The sequence below is a fragment of the Erpetoichthys calabaricus genome, chromosome 6, assembly GCF_900747795.2.
Source record: "Erpetoichthys calabaricus chromosome 6, fErpCal1.3, whole genome shotgun sequence".
In the NCBI taxonomy this organism is placed as follows: Eukaryota; Metazoa; Chordata; class Cladistia; order Polypteriformes; family Polypteridae; genus Erpetoichthys; species Erpetoichthys calabaricus.
This window is the reverse complement of record NC_041399.2, coordinates 184,467,720-184,489,600: the sequence shown is the minus strand read 5'-3', so window position 1 is coordinate 184,489,600 and position 21,881 is coordinate 184,467,720. Positions and strand designations below refer to the sequence as shown.

At 39.7% G+C, this 21,881-nt stretch overlaps 1 protein-coding gene across 2 annotated transcripts in view; it reads left to right on the top strand.

The window, feature by feature from the left end:
• The first annotated feature begins 7,611 nt into the window (after window positions 1-7,611).
• The window catches only part of LOC114653703 (actin-related protein 3B), a 51,203-nt gene continuing 36,933 nt past the window's right edge, over window positions 7,612-21,881 (top strand). The window contains exon 1 of one of the 2 annotated variants that reach the window (XM_051929123.1): window positions 7,612-7,837. Coding sequence is in view for 1 of the 2 variants with exons in the window: in XM_028804165.2 (XP_028659998.1) it covers window positions 7,794-7,837 (44 nt within the window). In the remaining variant the exon portion in view is untranslated. The remainder of the gene's footprint in view (window positions 7,838-21,881) is intronic. The other variant, XM_028804165.2, reaches the window with a different exon arrangement.

Sequence of the window (21,881 nt, the reverse complement as noted above, 5' to 3'; positions counted from 1 at the left end):
AAGTCAGTGAAATCAGAAAATCCACACATTCTACATTTTTTAAGATTTTTCTCCTAACAGGGCATATCCTGTCACATAAACATTTTCCTAACACAGAATAATTGCCAAAAACACCATAATGATATAAATAAGGCACTATTAAGTTAAATATACAGTACTGGGGATGAACAAAGGGATAACAGAAAGCATTATACAGAACAAAAAAATGGAACTTTATTGTTGCTCTGGGCCAGCTTTCATAGGTCATCTTTGCTCCTCTGCACCAGGCATGGTGGCTGCTCTACTTTGCCCGCCTCTTGATACCATTACTAAAGTACTTTTTCTCATCTTTAGTTCCTCTTCTTCTAAAGACTCTCGCTATTTATGTACTGCAGGAATTTTATGAGTTAGCATTTTTGATGTCTGTTAGGAGATAGTCAGGGTCTCATCCTTGGCTCACATGTATTTTCTTTTTATTTAATTTTTAAATATTATATATATATAGTTATATATATATATTATATATATATATATATATATATAATATATATATCCATCCATCCATTTTCCAACCCGCTGAATCCAAACACAGGGTCAAGGGGGTCTGCCGGAGCCAATCCCAGCCAACACAGGGCACAAGGCAGGAACCAATCCTGGGCAGGGTGCCAACCCACCGCAGGACTAATATATATATATATATATATATATATACATAAATATATATATATATATATATTTATATATATATATAAAATATAGTAATATATATATAATATATAGTAAGTCGAACCCGTTTCCAGTGAGAGTTGGACTCCGCCAGGGCTGCCCTTTGTCACCGATTCTGTTCATAACTTTTATGGACAGAATTTCTAGGTGCAGCCAGGGTGTTGAGGGGGTCCGGCTTGGTGGACTCAGGATTGGGTCACTGCTTTTTGCAGATGATGTTGTCCTGTTTGCTTCATCAGACCGTGATCTTCAGCTCTCTCTGGATCGGTTTGCAGCTGAGTGTGAAGCAGCTGGGATGGGAATCAGCACCTCCAAATCTGAGACTATGGTCCTCAGCCGGAAAAGGGTGGAGTGCCCTCTCAGGGTTGGGAGCGAGATCCTGACCCAAGTGGAGGAGTTCAGGTATCTTGGGGTCTTGTTCACGAGTGAGGGAAGAATGGAGCGTGAGATCGACAGGCGGATCGGAGCGGCATCTGCAGTGATACGTGCTCTACATCGGTCTGTCGTGTTGAAAAAGGAGCTGAGCCGTAAGGCAAAGCTCTCAATTTACCAGTCGATCTATGTTCCTACCCTCACCTATGGTCATGAGCTATGGGTAGTGACCGAAAGAATGAGATCGCGAATACAAGCGGCTGAAATGAGTTTTCTCCGCAGGGTGTCTGGGCTCTCCCTTAAAGATAGGGTGAGAAGCTCAGTCATCCGGGAGGGGCTCAGAGTAGAGCCGCTGCTCCTCCGCATCGAGAGGAGTCAGATGAGGTGGCTCGGGCATCTGATCAGGATGCCTCCTGGACGCCTCCCTGGTGAATTGTTCCGGGCACATCCAACCGGGAGGAGGCCCCGAGGAAGACTCAGGACACGCTGGAGGGACTATGTCTCCCGGCTGGCCTGGGAACACCTCGGGATTCTCCCGGAAGAGCTAGAAGAAGTGGCCTGGGGAGAGGGAAGTCTGGGCATCTCTGCTCAAGCTGCTGCCCCTGCGACCCGACCTCGGATAAGTGGAAGAGGACAGATGGATGGATGGATGGATGGATGGATGGATGGATGGATGGATGGATGGATGGATGGATGGATGGATGGATGGATGGATGGATTTAAATATTATTTAGTATACTCTGTTATTATGTGTTTGCCTTCTTCTTAGTGAATATTGTTTGTTAATTTTACATTATCATCTTATGTTCAATATATACATATATTTGTTCTTGGTGCTATGTGCTTTGTCCTCTTTAAGTTGTTCCTAAGGGGTTAGGTCCTTCCTGTGCAGAAATTGCGAGACCATTGCCAATCCCTTATAAGCCTGTGATTGCTTTAATGCTAACACTGAGGCATTGATTACCACAATCAAGTTTAATTTTTGGGGTGGTGCACACTTAAAACTAAAGATGATATATTTTTCCCTTGTTGTCAACAAATTTTAGGTCTGTCATTAGGGTCACATCCCGCAGTTCTAGGGACGTGGCCTACGAGGTCATGACCTCTTGTTCATCAGGAGTTCATTTCTTTATCCAATCTGCAGAAACAATACCTCTAAAAAAGCTGTAATTGCTACTCTTTTCTTCACGTTGTTCTTGGTTTTGATTACTTGCTTCTTGTCTGGGTTTTGGTTACTAGTTTTATTTTTATTTGTTTTGTTTTTCTTTTACATGTTCTACCGGTTTTTCTCTAATATAGTTCACCTGTTAATTCTGAAGTGTGACATTGATATTTATTCATGTTGGTTCAGCTCACTTTTTTTGAATTTCTGGCTTTTGACTTTGTTATAGTAAGTATCTTTTGTGATTTTCCAGATTATGGAACTATGCATTGTCTGAGGACATTGGGTTTGGTTGTGGACAATTTTGTTAACTGTTTGACTTGACTTTTGACAGCCGTTTTTGACTCATTTCATTTTGGTATCCTCTAAGAATTTATTTAAATATTAGGCATGTTACCTGTTAAAGTAATAGAATAAATTTTAAAATATTTATAAAATAAAATATTCTCTTTCCCTACATGTACCATCAGTGACTTTCTTCAATAGCTTCATGTGTCTCAACCTCTTTTGATTAGTACATTCTCATAAAGCCTTTGAAACACTTGGCTTGCCTCCTGTCCGCTTTCATACTTCACATCTTTAAAGTTGACTCTCAGCATTACTCCTACACCTTTACTCATCTTTTTGTGTCACACACTTGCATTTCCTCGTATGATCGCATCACCAAAGCCAAACTGTCGAATCAAACCAAAGCCAAACTAACCAATTAGATTACTCAGAGGAACTTAACACACATAGCCCATAGAATTTTATAATAAAATAGATTCTTTAAATACATTAGGACATTCTTTTTTGTTATTGTGGGCAAAGGGTTTTACATTTCTCCTCTCACATAGTTTAGAGAATTCAGCCTTGGCTTATTTGGCCTCTGTAGCCTGTAAAGGCTTTTTCTTGATTTTAGGGCTAGGCTGATTTTGTGTCTAGGCTTAACTGAAGTCCAGTTTGAGTTGTGTGACCTGGGCAATTAAAACAACATCACTTTGGTTTGTTTGGAAGCTCTTCCTGTTAATGTTTTGAGGGAAGCCTAAGGTACTTGTAAATATGCTGCTTGATTCATAGAAAAATTAACTAAAGATTACCTCTAATGTTTGTGTAAAAATAAAAAAGCAAATTAAGTATGTATCTTATGTCTTCAAGTCAAGTGTAAATAGTTCAAAATGAAAAGTCAGAATCATGGTCAGGAGACAGTTGGAAGGTCAGTACACAGACAAGAAGACCAGCATGTCTGCATAGTCCCTCCTACATCACCCTGAGTTGGTCATGCCCCTTTAGCCCTGGACACCATAAAAGCGGGGTTCCCTCAGAAGATGGCATTCATTTGGACCAGAGCTATATTCAAGGACAGAGCTCCTTTTTGATGGATCTGTCAATAGCAAGCTGAACCAAACCAGTCTTAATTGTGCTCTGAGCACATTTGTTGTTGTTTTTGAGCTGTGGATTAAACAGGGTAACTTGCCCAATCATCACACTCACTGTGCACATCCTCTCCTCATACCACCCTGTGACACTCTCAATGCTAACTCGCCCTTCAACACAGTCATTAATAATGACATGGCAGAAAAGCAAATTACCTATTCAAGATTGTCGAATTTTAGATTGCGATAGAAAAACTGTGGCAAGAGCTGATAATGAACATTGAAAAACAGGAAATGAATAAAAAAAGCTGCATATAATAAAAATCAAGAACAAAGAGAATCTCCCATAATGAGAAAAAGCAAAATATCTCAAACAATATGTGAACATAAATGCAAAAGAGCAATGTTTATACAATGTAATTTAGAGGATAAAGTAATTCATAATATTGTTTTTGACAAGACGTTAATGGAATTTAATTTTTTATTTACTTTTAATTACATTTTACTTTTTTACTTTTACTTTTTACTACATTTTATTATTCATTGGTATTTAAAATTAACAACTGTAGTGAAATACAATACAATACAGTTTATTTTTGTATAGCCCAAAATCACACAGGAAGTGCTGCAATGGGCTTTAACAGTCCCTGCCTCTTGACAGCCCCCCAGCCTTGACTCTCTAAGAAGACAAGGAAAAACTCCCAAAAAAACCTAGTAGGGAAAAAATGGAAGAAACCTTGGGAAAGGCAGTTCAAAGAGAGACCCCTTTCCAGGTAGGTTGGGCGTGCAGTGGGTGTCAAAAGAAGGGGGTCAATACAATACAATACAATACACAGAACAGAACAAATCCTCAATAATAAATTAAAAATTTTTTAGAAGTACGGAGCAGAATTTAACAGTAGTTGATATCACATAATAAGATTTAGATAATTTTAGACTCCTGGAGACCTCATCCATCAAGCTGCCTCCCCCATTTGACCATTCCACGGCTGAAACAGTGTTGGGCAAGCCAATCCAATGAAAGGACCCCTCTTTCTCACGATTCCTGCGATCCTCCATTAGGGATGACTTTACCTTAGGCAGGCAAAACAACTTGGCAGGTGGGCCGTGGCACCAAGTGCCACATTTGAGTACCGAGAAGAGAAACAGAATAGGTGAGGGTTAGTATCCAATTCTAACTATCATGTTACTTATGTTTTAGTGCTAATGACCAACAACAGAGATGCAGTATGTACAGTTAATCAGCAGCTCTAGTCAGGATATGCTAAACTGAAGTAGTGAGTCTTCAACTGGGATTTAAAAGCTGAGACCGAAGGGGCATCTCTTATAGTAGCAGGCAGACCATTCCACAGTTTAGGGGCCCTGTAACTAAAAGCTCGACTTCCCATTGTTATTTTATTAATCCTTGGAAGCATAAGCAGACCAGCATCTTGAGATCTTAATGTGCGCTCTGGTTTGTAAGTCATGATAAGTTCAGTCAAGTAAGCTGGACCTCGGCCATTTAATGCTTTATATGTTAAAAGAAGGATTTTGAAATCTACCCTAAACTTAACCAGGAGCCAGTGTAAGGATTTAAGAACTGGAGTTATGTGTTCGTATTTTCTTGTTCTTGTAATAATTCTTGCAGCTGCATTTTGTATTAACTGGAGGCTGTATAAAGAACAGTTTGAACATCCAGTGAACACTGTGTTGCAGTAGTCAATCCTACTAGAGATAAATGCATGAATTAATTTCTCAGAATCCTGTTTATTTAGAAAGCGCCTTAATTTCCTAACATTTTTAAGATGGAAGAAACATGTTTTGGACAACTTTGTAATATGTGCTTTAAATGACATGGTAGAGTCAAAGATAACTCCTAGATTGCGGGCCGATTCAGTAAAATTAATTGGGACTCCAACTGAGTTAAATGATGACAAAATATTGTTATGATCAGCGTCATTCCCTCCAACAATTAACATCTCTGTTTTATCTGTATTTAAAGACAAGTAGTTCTCATTCATCCACTCCTTTAATTCGCTAACACAACTAATTAAAGACAACATCGGAGAAACTTCATCTGATTTAAATGAAAGGTATAACTGGGTGTCATCTGCATACGAGTGAAAATTAACATTATGTTTCCTAATAATAGATCCCAGTGGAAGCATGTAAAGTGAAAACAGTAAAGGTCCCAGTACTCAATACTCAAGTAACTGATTTTCTATCTATAATAACTAAGGACCAAACTGTCTTCCTACCACACCCTGCATACTCTTCTGTATACCAACTCTTTAAATACAATCACTTTCTCTAATGGAGGGGCGCCTTGACACCCTTTGAGCAGCTCAGCCACCAGATAGCAAGCACCCAGTGCCCACCCTTGGGGGTTGGTGAGCGAAGCAAGCAATGGCGGAGCCCCCTAGTATATGTATGTCTATATAATACATATATATTTAGATATATATTTGTAGAGAGAGAGAGACAGAGAATGCCTGAGAGATACTTGTGGAGACTTACTCAAGAAGGCTCAAAGCTGTAATTGCTACCGAAGTGGCTTCTACAAAGTACTGAAGTAAACCCCTGAATACTTCTATGAATGAGAGGTTTCAGTTTTTGATTTTTAATAAATTTGCAAACCTATTTGAAAACATGTTTTTGGTATGTCATTATGGGTTATTGAGTATAGTCTGATGGGCAAAAATGGCAAATTAATCAATTTAAAATTAAACCCACAACACAATAAAGTGTGCAGAAAGTCAAGGGGTTTTAATACTTTCTAAAATCCACTGTACTATGAGTTATTTTTCAGTGGTTTAGTTGGTAAAAAAATCCAGGGGGAAATTCACCTTAAGTGTATCAATGCTGACATACAGTAGGGTGATACTGTGAGCCAATGTAACAGATTTTTATTACGGTGAATGATTTTATATATATATATATATATCCATCCATCCATTTTCCAACCCGCTGAATCCGAACACAGGGTCACGGGGGTCTGCTGGAGCCAATCCCAGCCAACACAGGGCACAAGGCAGGAAACAATCTTGGGCAGGGTGCCAACCCACCGCAGTATATATATATATATATATATATATATATATATATATATATATGTGTATATATATATATATATATATATATATATAATATTTCTTCCAATTCACAAAGAATAAAATTGCTTACAAACACAGTTTAATAAATAGTGTAGTAAGTTATTTTCTTCTTTATTTAAGTGGATGGGTGGAAAGGTAAAACACACTGGACACACTAAAAGCTGTTTTGGAAAAATGGATGATTGCAGAATTGAATGTCATCCTGAAAATTCTCCTCCATCCCCTCCAGAAGGAGCTCTCTGGGACTGGAAGCACTTTTACCAACATTCCACCATGGTGTGCTACGAAGTGCCACTGGAGGTCTTTTCTGCCAACTGCTATCAGGCAACTCAATGCTTCCACCCGATGTACTTTATAAGTTTACTTTTATTTATTTATTTGTTTATTTATTGATTGGCTGTATTATTTATCTTGTGAGTCTATCCTTGTTTTTTATGTTTCTGCTGCTGTATGCATTTGAATTTCTCCATGGGATTAATAAAGGTTATCTAAGTAATCATAAGACATTATAAAATTTTATTTCAATCGAACGTTTTAAACTTTAGTAAATACCGTTTGGTAGTATTGAAAAGCTTGTGCGCATATAATATTCATGCAGGGCAGACAACGGGTGGGTGGATCTCTTTATTTATCTATTTATTATTTATCATTATTAGTATTATTTATAGAAGGGTAGAAGTGTTGATATCAATACTTGTTGCTAAAGAGTCCGCACTTTAGTAACTATCACTATGCACAACTGTAGAAGAAGCTGTTTTTTACCAACCAATCGAATTCAAGCAACTACGCAGTTCTGCACGTAGCTCGCTCTGCGGAAACGCGACCTCTTGACTAGTCATCCCAAATAGCGGTCCCCGCGTTGCTATAGCGGCATGACTCCCGTATATTGAAAAAAAAACAACGGGACGCTCCGGAAAGGCGTATCCTTCCACCGTTCCCTTTGACTCGGGAAGTGCTCCAGAGCTCTGCCCTATAACGGTCCATGGAGTTACCTATCAGACGTTAACCTTACTGCAATAACAGCCCTCATTAAACATTTCAAAACAAATTCCTTGACCGCTTTGCATTAATGGTTCACTAAGAAGAGGATTCCTTGCCGTTCCCATTATGGCCGTGCACTTGCCTCCGTGTGTCATAGACTGTGGAACTGGGTGAGTGAGTCGACTGACGAATACATGGGACAGCGCGGGTCGCCTTATGGTCATGGGAGCTCCCAAGTTAGCGGAGTGGTGGTTGCGGTGACTTCGGCGAGCTGGCCGCACATTCATCGATCGTCATAAACGTTAAAATGCTTGAGCCGACAAACTCATGTTTACCTTTTTAACTGTGTGTTTTTCTTTAATATGCCTGTTTGTCTTTTTTTTTCTAAGTACAAGTTTATAGTAGAAAAACATTTGGTGAACATTTTGATGTAATGCTATTAGTTGCTCTGTACGCATGACCGAAAGGCGTTTTGTTTAGCAAGGCAGTTCGCTGACAGCTGTTCAGTCATTCCTTTGCTACCAGGTAATCTATCCGCTATGGTGGACGTTTATATAAGTGCTCACGACTGAAACTGATATTCTCATATATTTGAATTTGGAGAATAATACCGATTTCTGTCCATTCCTCAGTGAAGAGATTTAAAACAGGAGCAGTTTCACGTGTATATCTAGAGTTAGTGTAACATTATTTTTGTATGTAGTTTTTAGTATGCACAGTGTAGAGTAAGTTTAGCTCTTTTGGTTTTTAGTATAGTGCATTTTTACAATGTACTTGACACATTTGCACATTTTGATAATTTTATAAAACGCATTGAATGACCTATCTATCTGTCTAAAGAAAAGAAAATTCAAATGAGAAGTTCAAGAATGCCATTACTGTTATTTGTTGTCTTGAATTGCAGTTTTGCTTTTTGCTTTGTAAATGCACTTTCACGTAGGATGCTATTTGCTCACTATGACTGACAGCTGAATGGCATCATCATGGCACTGCATGTTGTTGTATATTGTCCTATATTATCTATGTTTAATGGTACTACTGAAATAGGCTTTTTGTTAATTGTTATTTTTTATTCTTTATCTGTTTATAAGATAAAATCTGTTTACAAATAAGGCATAGCAGGTGGTACTGAACATTAAAAGAAGAGCGACTAGGCTGATTCCAGAACTCGGAAGTATGAGCTGTGAGGAGAGACTGAAGGAGTTGGACTTTTTTGGTTTAAGCAAACAGAGATTAAGAAGTGACATGATTGAATTGTTTAAATATTGTAAAAGGAATCAGTACAGTGGATCTCAGCTGTAATTTAAAATTAATTCTGCAGTAAGAACATAGCAGCTCGAAAATTTGTAAAGGGCAGATTTGCCCAAATGTTATGAAGTTTTTCTTCATGCAAAGAACCATAGGCACATGCAATGGATTACCACTCGTGTGGTAGTGAGTAGGACTTTAGAGACCTTCAGATCTCAACGTGATATTATTTTGGACAATCTACATAATAAGGATGGACAAGCATGTTTGGCTTGAGGGCCTGTTCATGTTACAATTTTTTAAAAGTTCATATCTATATACAGTATATAAAATGCTAAGGTCTGTCCATATGTCATGCAATTACTTGCAAACTAATGATGCTACAAGCTTGATTTTGGTCCTGATTGAAAGCAAACTGAATTGACTGGATTGCTTGAAGTTTGCCAAACAGCATATAAACAATAAAAGCTTGTACAGACTTACTCAAGAAGACTTTAATTGCTACCAGTGAGTCTTCTACAAACTACTGAATCAACTGTCAGAATACTTATATGAGTGATCGATTTAATTTCTTGCTCTTTTTAATACATTTGCAAACCTTTCTGGAAACGTGTTTTTATTTTATTATTATGGGTTATTGAGTGTAGACTGATGGGTAAAAATAGCAAATTTAGTCAGTCAGTCATTCTCCAACCCACTATATCCTAACACAGAGTCACGGGGGTCTGCCATCCCACCCCAGGGCACATACACACACAGACACACCAAGCACACACTAGGGACAATTTAGGATCGCCAATGCACCTAACCTGCATGTCTTTGGACTGTGGGAGGAAACCGGAGGAAACCCACACAAACACGGGGAGAACATGCAAACTCCACGCAGGGAGGACCCGGGAAGCGAACCCAGGTCTCCTTAATGTGATGCAGCAGCAAATTTATCCGTTTAAAATTAAATCTGCAATACAATAAAATGTGCAGGAAGTGAAGGGGTCAGAATATGTTCAGTATTAGGAAATAGTAAGCAGCACACCCCCTTTGTCTGTCATCCCATAGCCCCAGGTGTCTTTCTTTGATACCTTTAATATTACTGTAGAAGTTTACAAATATGAGAAACTAAGATTAAGCCTCAGTTAAATAATAGTTCTTGCATATTAAGTTAGATTTGATTAAAGTTTGCTAAAGACAAAAAAAGAGAAACATTTTAATAATAGGCGGCACGGTGGCGCAGTGGGTAGCGCTGCTGCCTCGCAGTTGGGAGATCTGGGGACCTGGGTTCGCTTCCCGGGTCCTCCCTGCGTGGAGTTTGCATGTTCTCCCCGTGTCTGCGTGGGTTTCCTCCAGGCGCTCCGGTTTCCTCCCACAGTCCAAAGACATGCAGGTTAGGTGGATTGGCGATTCTAAATTGGCCCTAGTGTGTGCTTGGTGTGTGGGTGTGTTTGTGTGTGTCCTGCGGTGGGTTGGCACCCTGCCCAGGATTGTTTCCTGCCTTGTGCCCTGTGTTGGCTGGGATTGGCTCCAGCAGACCCCCGTGACCCTGTGTTCGGATTCAGCGGGTTGGAAAATGGATGAATGGATGGATTTTAATAATAAAGGTCTAATACCAATTGGCCAGTGATTCCTTTTTTTCCCATTTCTTTTTAGTTTTGTCTCATTTCTTGCTTTTCATTCAAACCTAACAGGTAATTAATACTGTGAGGTAATAACATAATATTTTCAAACCTGCTTAATTTAATGCAGAGTGCTGGGCCAGAGCCTGTCCTGGCAGCACTGGGCAATAGGCAGGAAACAGCTCCTGTACAGGATGCCAGTTCATTATGGAGTCCACTTGCACCACCACACTCACACTTGTACAGAGGCCAATTTTGATTAGTCAACATATTGACTAGGAAAACCTACACAGAAATAATATAGGTAAACTAATCAAGTTTCACACAGACAATTACTCGGTACAGGCAAAACAAAATAGTAAATATATGTAAAAAGTTTAACATTAGATATTGGTATTTTATATGTGGTCGTCTAATGCTGATACTGATGTTTCAGTTCTTGGTATGCTGCTATTGGCTGAAAATAATTGATTTAGTCAGCCTCTGCACCATTTTGCTCCAGTTAGAGGATGTTTTTCTGTTTACTATCCAAACCCATTTTTAGTTATTTATTTAAAAGATTATATTTTATTTTTACCTGGTATTTCTGCTTTTTATTGTCAGTAATATTCTTCTTCATTTTGTCTTCAATAGCGTTCAGCCTATATGCATTTTGTAGTACTCTTTTTTTTATTAGTGATTTACATTTAACATTAATCTAATGCAGATAATGAGATATCTGGATGTAATTCGCTATTGTAAAATTATTTGCCCAAAGAATATAATAAAAATGAATGTATTTGTTGTCAACAAACAGTGTTAATTGAATATTATTACTATTATTAGTATCTTTTACTATGCCCTGGGACCTAGAATTGGGTTTAATCAGGCTTAAAAATGTATGTGCGTTTCACTGCATTATTCAAAATCAAGACAAAAGTTCTTCTCACTTTCTTTAGAAGTGAACCTGTTTACAGATTAACCTGTTTATATGAAAATACTTTATGACTAAGAAAGGTACTCCTGCTGGCTATAAAACAGAATAATACAGTACCCTTTAGTTTTGAATATACAGTACTGTATCTTTAGTACTATTGCACTGAGAAATGCTCAATAGCAGTCAATGCATATAGTACATCATTAAATGTGATTCAGGCAAATGTTGTTTGATAGAAAAAATAAAACTGTCTCCAAATAAAAAAATGGGAGTAAAGGCCTGTTATCTAAATACAGGGGTGTATTTATGCAGAATAGTGACAAATGTAATTTTCATACGTGCATGAAAGTTAAATTAAATCATAGTGTTGGATTGTATTTTATATTCTGTATCTTGCAATGTTGAGAAGTGAAATGTAATGGATACAAATTATTCTTGTTTTCTTAAACTGGATGAACCTTGCATCTTTCTAGTCTAATGTAAAAATTTTACATTTGAATAAACAGTGGAGTTGTAAAACTGAAAGTACACCCTATGAGAAAGACTTAGGAGTCATAGTGGACTTGTCTGTATCTACTGTACTTCCAGACAGTGTATAGAAGTGATGAAGAAAGCTAGTGGGATGTTAAGTTATATATCACAATATGTGGAATGGAAGTCAAGGTAGGGTTATGCTAAAGTTATGTGGCACACAAGTGAGTCCTCATCTGGAGTACTGTGTTCAGATTTGGTCTCCAAATTACAAAAAAGTGGTAACAACACTAGAGAAAGTTCAGAGTAGAGCAACTAGGCCGATTCTGGGACTAACAAGTATGAGCTATGATGAGAGACTGAAACAGCAGAGTCTTTTCAGTTTAAGCAAACAGAGATTAGAGCAGGGACATGATTGAAGTGTGTAGAATTAGGAAAAGAATTAGCACAGTAGATCCCAGTTTTTATTTTCAAATAAATTCTTCAAGGGGAAAATGCGAACATGGTTAGAAACCTCTTAAGGGCAGATTTCAACCAAGTGTTAGTTTTTCTTTATGCAAAGAACCATAGACACATGGAATGTCGAGAGTAGGACTTTAGGGACCTCCATATCTCGACTTGATATTATTTTGGACAATCTAGCTGAATAGGATGGTGAGGTTGTTGGGCTGAATGTTTTGTTCTCATCACAATTTTTCTAATGTTCTAGTATATTGCTGTCATATCCCACCTCTTACCTGTTTTGTTATGTTAAGAAGAGATTAGTAATTGCTTATTTGAGAATGACTGGATGTTACAGTTGATTCTTGTCTCATCCAAGACTGGTTTAAGGGCCAGAAGTCCACATGACCATCATCATCAAATTCTTTCATGAGAACCCTGAATACAATGAGGACTGACTGAGGTCATTTATGGTAGGTAGAATGTCTAGAGGGGAGCTGGGTGGTCTCGTGGCCTGGAACCCCTGCAGATTTTATTTTTTTCTCTAGCCGTCTGGAGTTTTTTTGTTTTTTTCTGTCCTCCCTGGCCATCGGACCTTACTTTTATTCTATGTTAATTAGTGTTCCCTAATTTTAATTATTTATTTTGTCATTTTTCTCTTTCTTCATCATGTAAAGCACTTTGAGCTACATTGCTTGTATGAAAATGTGCTATATAAATAAATGTTGTTGTTTCTGCTCTATACCCAATACTACTGGAATACACTTTGAAAGCCTTTAACCATACACTGGAATAAAACAAAAGTTTTAGGAAATGGATTTACTGTAGCAAATATCCAAAACAGATGTTTAATTTATTAATGTTATTTTATGTGTTTGTATTCACTGCCAGTTGTTTGTAATATACTAGTGTCAGTAGTCTGTGAGAGAGACACGGCAATCAATTTGAACATGAATTTGGAAACCTAATCCCCAAATAGTTGAAATAACTTTAACAAGATTAAAAATGTATGTACATATATTGTACAGATTAAAATATCTGATTGTCAACCCATCAGCCCAGACAGGTTTATGTGTGCAAATTTAACATAAATGTGTGAATTTTTTAGACAGTTTTAGTAGTTATTTGTTAGTTTCAGAACGTCAGAGCTCTAGGTAAAACAGCATTCCATTGCTGAATTATTGGGAATATAAGAAATATTAAAAATATGTATATTTAGGGTTAAATAATCAACCCTGTTGCAGTGAAGGTGATTCTTGGTCTTTATCTAATCAATGATGTGCCAGTTAATGGAAAATAGTAATTAAAATGAGACTTGTTGAAAAATATTTACATTTAAACATAATTATTCTAGTTATAAGAGTTCACATGAATAAGAAAGTCATGTGAACAGTATGGCAGAGGTTAATAAAGCCGATAGTAAGAGCCAACTTGATGTAGTCTGTCAGGTTTAAATGTCATGATGTAGTTTGATTAATGCTTTTTAAGTATTTCATTGAAGACTTGAAAACTTTTCATCTGTTAACTCAAAGCAAAGCTGCAGCTCGGATCCTGTTAATTTTTCAACATCATTAACATTTTTCAAGCTCCATGCTTTCCTTTCAAGAAACTATAATAATATTTTATGAGAGGATTGAATATAGTACTCGTGGTAACCAATTTTAATACATTTTGCAGAATTAGATTATTGAAATATGCTCTAACTTTGTATTCTGTTTTGTACTGAAAATCATCTTGAATAGTGTTATAAGCATAATGACAGATGCAAGATTTGGTTCATTGTATATTTTTTTATAGTTAGTAACAAAATGAATTGTCAAAAAATAGAGAGCTATTATAATACAATGATGATAATATAAATCACAATTACATAGTAGTGTAAAGGGAAAATACACCATATTAATGTAAAGGAAGTATGTTTATGTAAGTGCATAAATATGTATGTGTATATATGTGAAACCAAGAAAGCAACATGTTTGTAGAAAGTTAGACATAATTTACGTGTAGAGATCAGTAAATAAATTGTATCTTAGTTTTTTTTTTTTTTTCCATTTATAGCTGCAGCAGCATGATAGGTGCAGTTTTAAAGCCCCCTGCAGTTTTAATAGAGTTGCTAGTTGAGTTCCAGAGATATCAATTTGTGACTCCATCTTGTCATCCCAGGTTTGATTCTGACCCCTGTGGTCAGGACATTCACTTTCTTTCAACTGGTTTTAGACGTGCTATGGTGATAATGCCACCTCTATGTGGCATCAAGTCTTAATCCAGACTCTTTTCCTGTGTGGTTCTGAGTTGGTGGAAAGGGCTGCCCTCCTCCACCCGTACTGCTGACTCCCTCAGTGTATTTAAGAAGTGATTGAAGACCATTCTGTTTTGTGAATATCTTGTCTAATTGAAAAAATGAAAAAAAACTTTGCACTGCAATACTTTATATTCTTGGTTATTTGTTTAAGTTTAATTGCTTTATTGATTGTAATCTATGATTGCGGCAATCAAGTTTTGTTACCTGTCCTATTACACTTGCTGAACAAACAGGCCATAGCCTAATGTTACTTGATTGTTTACCTCTTTTGTAAGTCGCTTTGGATAAAAGTGCCTACTAATCAAATAAATTTAATTGTAAATAATAATGGATTATGAAATGCCCTAATTCATATGGATGTAGTAATATATATCGAATGAAATATGTCTAGAGTATAATTGATCATTATTACTAAACCAGTAAACCCCCGATTCTCTAAAGAATCGCAAATCCAAGAATGGCAATTACTTTCTGTTCCCTCCAATCTTTGTAGGGATGAAAAATCATGGAGGGTGGGAGCGTCCTGGGAAAGTTTTCATTTAATTAAATAAATATATTTGTACTAAAGCTGTTTCTTTTTGGAGCCGTGACTCCTTTGGTTCTGGTGTTTCAGAAGCGCGTTATAGGCACCTTCGGTCATTGTTTTTATCTATGCAGTCTCTTTTCTGTTTTTCTATGGGTGTGTTGTTAGCTAGAAGTCGTTTGCTGTTAGGAATCATAATTGAACTTACTTTTAACACTGAATTACCTTAATGTGATTCAAATAAGCCACACTGACAGCTGCCACACTGAGTGCTGGCACAGTGGATTAGAGCACACTGACTGGTGGCACTGTGTAGTGGAGTAGCTGCTGGTACTGTGGAGTGGAGAACACTGACCGCTGGCACTGTGGAGTAGCTGACTGCTGGCACTGTCAGTAGTCACCACTATCTCAAGTTTAAATACATAGACATATATTGATAGACGGCACATTCACTGTATTTTCCCAGTAGACACGATACATCAGCCTTATTGTGAGTGGCAAAAGTGCCATTTAAACTAATGCAGGTAGACGTGGAAACCGGGTTTTCTGATGAAAAAACAATAATGTTCAAAACAGTATCGTTTACATACAACAGATTTTGGCGAAATCGTTTAAATGCAGTTATTTATGTGCATTTATACACTAATAATGGCAATTATTAAATAATAATAATTTGTGAGATTTGCCCAGACATCACCAGTCGGAAACCACATCTTTATCAAATCCACAAGTTTATTAAACATAAATAAAGACAGTTCCAAAACACCACACAATGCACACAGCAATAATCACCCTAATTCTGTCCTTTTCTCAGTCCTTAGCCGCCTCTACTCTCCTCCTGGGAGCTTTGTCCAACTCCCACTCCCGACTCTGGCTCCCAGACTGTAGGAAGGCGGCGCCTTTTATCCTTGCCCGGATGTGCTCCAGGTGTCTGATGACGTCCATCCGGCAGCACTTCCTGGTGTGGCGGAAGCGCTACCCTTAGCCCCGGAAGCATTCCGGGCGTCCCTGGCAGGTTCCTCCGCCATCTTGCAGAGTGTGGTGGAAGTAACTATTTCCAAGTCCTACGAGGCTTGATTCACCCCCTGGCGGTGGCCACAGGTCCCAACAGGCCAGAAGCTCTTTGTTCTTCTCCCGTGGTCATCTCCTGCTCCAGGGCGGTTGCCCCCTCATGGCCCAGAAGCTATTCCTGCCACATTCCGGTCCTTTTTGGCATCCCGGCCAGGTAATAACCCCGGCAATCTGCCACAAATTATAATTATTATTATTAATCATTTCCTCCCATATAAGTAACATTTCGGGGACTGCCTTCTTCTATCTTCGAAACATTTCCAGACTTTGTCCTGTTCTTACGCAACACAGTACTGAAGTATTGGTTAATGCCCGAGTCACCTCACGTATAGATTACTGTAGTGTTATTTTATCTGGCATCCCACAAAAATGTATCCATCGCTTACAACTTCTTCAAAATTCTGCTGCCAGGATAATATCCTGCTGTTATAAATCCACTGAACATATTACACCCATTCTCTCTCAACTTCACTGGCTCCCTGTTAACTACAGAATACAATACTAAATACCGCTCTTAACATTTAAAGCTCTCCACAACCTCACTGATCTCGTCCAGACTTACACTCCTCTCGCTCACTCAGATCCTGTAATTTGAGAGTATTCAGTCTGGCAATATGGTGCAGCCTTAGTTTGTGGAAGACAGACACAAATAAAGACATGAGCATAAAATGATGGTTGTCAATTTCAAACTGTGTTTCCTCAATGTGCTCCTTGAGAAAAAAACATCATCAAGTTTGAGAAATGTTAACAGCTAACAACAATCTACATAGTTAATGACTAACTACGTATAGCCAAAACGTTGTTTGGAGGCTCACTTGAGCATATACTGTAAATGCATAGCTTTGCTAGCTTTGCCTGGCTTAGCTAGAGTAAAGATTATAAAACAGGATTTTCTAATGGCCAAATATAACCAAAACAATTGTTGAGCCTTACCTATGAAATGTAATCCCCCGGGATCTGGTTTGGAGTGTACAGCAGTTTGTACAATCCCAAGCAGCACATTATTCATTACTTCACTCCACAGCAGTGCCACTCACAATATGGCAGCGATGTTGATGTACGATTCTGTTAGATAGATAGATAGATAGATAGATAGATAGATAGATAGATAGATAGATAGATAGATAGATAGATAGATAGATAGATAGATAGATAGATAGATACTTTATTAATCCCGATGGGAAATTCACATTCTTCAGCAGCAGCATACTGATACAATAAATAATATTAAATTAAAGAATGATAATAATACAGGTGAAAAAAACAGACAATAACTATGTATAATGTTAAATATTAACGTTTACCCCCCCTGGTGGAATTAAAGAGTCGCATAGTTTGGGGGAGGAACGATCTCCTCAATCTGTCTGTGGAGCAGGACAGTGACAGCAGTCTGTCGCTGAAGCTGCTCTTCTGTCTGGAGATGACATTATTTAGTGGATGCAGTGGATTCTCCATAATTGATAGGAGCCTGCTGAGCGCCCTTCGCTCTGCCACAGATGTTAAACTGTCCAGCTCCGTGCCAACAATAGAGCCTGCCTTCCTCACCAGTTTGTCCAGGCGTGAGGCGTCTTTCCTCTTAATGCTGCCTCCCCAGCACACCACTGCGTAGAAGAGGGCGCTCGCCACAACTGTTTGATAGAACATCTGCAGCATCTTATTGCAGATGTTGAAGGAAGCCAGCCTTCTAAGGAAGTATAACCGGCTTTGTCCTTTCTTGCACAGCGCATCAGTATTGGCAGTCCAGTCTAATTTATCATCCAGCTGCACTCCCAGATATTTATAGGTCTGCACCATCTGCACACAGTCACCTTTGATGATCACTGGGTCTATGAGGGGTCTGGGCCTCCTAAAATCCACCACCAGCTCCTTGGTTTTGCTGGTGTTCAGGTGTAGGTGGTTTGAGTCGGACCATTTAACAAAGTCATTGATTAGGTCCCTATACTCCTCCTCCAGCCCATTCCTGATACAGCCCACGATAGCAGTGTCATCAGCGAACTTTTGCACATGGCAGGACTCCGAGTTGTATTGGAAGTCCGATGTATATAGGCTGAACAGGACCGGAGAAAGTACAGTCCCTTGTGGCGCTCCTGTGTTGCTGACCACAATGTCAGACGTGCAGTTCCCAAGACGCACATACTGAGGTCTGTCTTTAAGATAGTCCACGATCCATGCCACTAGGTATGAATCTAATCCCATCTCTGTCAGCTTGTCCCTAAGGAGCAGAGGTTGGATTGTGTTGAAGGCGCTAGAGAAGTCTAGAAACATAATTCTTACAGCACCACTGCCTCTGTCCAAGTGAGAGAGGGATCGGTGTAGCATATAGATGATGGCATCTTCCGCTCCCACCTTCTCCTGATATGCAAACTGCAGAGGGTCAAGGGCGTGTTGAACCTGTGGCCTAAGGTGGTGAAGCAGCAGCCTCTCCATGGTCTTCATCACATGTGATGTCAGAGCAACAGGCCGAAAGTCATTCAGCTCACTAGGACGTGATACCTTTGGGACTGGGGTGATACAAGATGTTTTCCAAAGCCTCGGGACTCTCCCCTGTTCCAGGCTCAGGTTGAAGATGCGCTGTAGAGGACCCCCCAGCTCCGATGCACAGACCTTCAGCAGTCGTGGCGATACTCCATCTGGACCCGCTGCTTTGCTGGCACGAAGTCTCCTCAGCTCTCTGCTCACTTGCGCTGTTGTAATTATGGGTGGGGATGTCTTTCCTATGCTGGTATCAGCAGAAGGATGTGTGGAGGGTGCAGTACTCCGAGGTGAGAGTGAGAGTGGGTTAGGGTGGTCAAACCTGTTAAAAAAGTTGTTCATTTGGTTTGCTCTCTTCACGTCTCTCTCAATGGTGGTACCCCCGCTTCGAGCTGCAGCCAGTGATGATCTTCATCCCATCCCACACTTCCTTCATGCTGTTATTCTGCAACTTCTGCTCCAGCTTTCTCCTGTACTGCTCCTTCGCCGCCCTGAGTTGGACTCGGAGTTCCTTCTGCACGCGCTTGAGCTCATGCTGATCACCGTCTTTAAAAGCCCTTTTCTTCTGATTCAAAAGGCCCTTGATGTCACTTGTAATCCATGGCTTGTTGTTAGCATAGCAGCGTACTGTTCTTACTGGAACTACAATGTCCATACAGAAGTTGATGTAGTCAGTAGTGCAGTCAGCAACTTCCTCAATGTTCTCACTATGAGATCCCTGCAGGATATCCCAGTCTGTAGTTCCAAAACATTCTCTCAGAGTATTCTCAGCCTCCAGGGTCCACTTCCTGAATGATCGTGTGGTTACAGGTAGGACTCTAACTTTTGGTTTATAGTGAGGCTGAAGCTGAACCAGGTTATGATCTCCTTTCCCAAGCGCAGGCAGCGGGGTGGCGCTGTATGCGTCTTTAACGTTTGCATACAGTAAATCAATAGTCTTATTTCCCCGGGTGTTACAGTCCACATACTGGGAGAATGCAGGCAATGTTTTGTCCAGCGTCACATGGTTAAAGTCTCCAGCGATTAGCACAAGCGCCTCAGGGTGCTGCGTTTGTAACTTAGCAACAGCGGAATGGATGATGTCACTCGCTGACTCCACGTCTGCCCGAGGAGGAATGTATACAATAACAACAATGACGTGTCCAAACTCTCTGGGCAAATAGTAGGGACGTAAACTTACGGCCAACAGTTCGATATCCCTGCAGCAAGTGGAGATTTTGACGTTAACATGTCCAGAGTGACACCACCGTGTATTAACAGAGAGCGAGTCCTCCTCCTTTGTGCTTACCACAGGTACTTGCATCTCTGTCCGCTCTAACTGTGCTAAACCCGGATAGCTCCACGTTGGCATCTGGGATGGTGTTATTTAGCCACGTTTCGCAGAAACACAACAAACTGCATTCTCTGTAGGTCCTTACATTTTTCACCAGCGCAGCCAGTTCGTCGATCTTATTTGAGATTGAGTTTACATTCCCCAGAATCACAGAAGGCACCGAAGGCTTGAAACGCCACTTTCTCGCAAGCCGCTTCTTTTTTAGCTTAGTGCCGGCTCTGCTGCCACGATACCGCCTTCTTACCTCGTCGGGTAAATATGGAACCACACCGGCACTGGCATTTGTTCTCAGCGCCCGAATTTGAGTACTTGAATAGGCGAGTCTCGGCGTGTTAAAATCCATGCCCACGTTGTAAAAGTAAGTGTGTCCAGGGAAGGAATCCACATAAAATAAAGTGGTAGGAGTGATCAATAAATAAAAATAGAAAAATAAAAGTAGAAAAGTACACATACATATACAGTCATACACGGAGCTGCTGAAAAGGCTGCCACTCACGGCGGCGCCGGATGCACAAGTCATGAGGCGTCTAGTTATTCTATGTCTATGTTTAAATATGTCACCATGGCAACTTGTTGGCGTGCACGCTTTACCTCAAGTTTAGTTTACAGGTTGTGTTGTTTTGTTTGGGTGCCACTTACTGACTCTGGGAAGCCGCTGGGTTTGACTCTGGGGCGCTGTGCGAGTGCGCGTGCGCTATTGGCACGGGTTGCGTCTGGCATCCATGCATATATATACAACCTTCGGAAACATTACTAAATGAAGGTTTTATATGCGGTGGTGTGCGCGTTCGGGCGGAGGTTGTATTGTGTCCTGAAGTTTAGTTTACAGGTTGTGTTGTGTTGTTTGGGTGCTACCTACTGAGTCTAGGAAGCCGCTGGATTTGACTCTGGGGCGCTGAGTCGCAGTGCGTGTGCGCTTCGGTGCGTCTGGCATCCGTGCATATATACAACCTTCGTTTAGTAATATAGATACTGTACAGCTTAAGTCGAGACTTCTTTTCTGTAGAAGGTGCTGCTTCTGAATGACTAATGGAATGTATTGACATTTATTTGCTTGCTTGTGTTTTGAATACATCACCCTTGGATTTCCTCTTCAGATTCTAATGTTGAACTTTTTTTTTGTATTGCTCAATTTTGTTTCTGTTTATTATATTATTATACTAGCCAACCCGCGTAGCATACGCCGCATAATTATGTATTGATGGGTGAACACTTCCTGAAAGACACAGTTGTCCAAATGGGGTGGGTTTGAGGATACGACTGTAATTGAATGAAAAGATGGAACTCTGGAGAGAGCAACATATTATTGTCCGTGACTGAAAACTGGGTTTGGCAGATACAGGCATATCATTTTGAAAGTGTGTCCCTGTGCCTTATTAATTGTCATTGCGAAGGCCAATCTAACAGGAAATTGTCTGCGTGTAAACGTAAAAGGCAAATTTGAATCTGATGGGGTCAGGGAAACCCGGGGAATATGGACAGTTTGTCAGGTAGGAGCTGCGATTGTTTTACACTCCAGTACATTGTGGTGAATGCTGAGAACAGTCAGTCTAGTGCCTTTACAGAGACTTCTTGCTGGCATGAGGTTTCTGAGAAGCATGACGACTGAACCAATTTTAAGTTTGACTTTATGTGGAGGCATGCCAATGGGAGTAATGGCTGCCCGGCGGGTCGTGAGAATAACGCCGCCGGATTGCCAGTCGGCATCATTTATGGTTGGAACTACGACGGTATCTGATCTTCTTCGAACCTCCGACTTTCGTTCTTGATTAATGAAAACATTCTTGGCAAATGCTTTAGCTCTTGCGCGAATTATTGGCTCAGTAT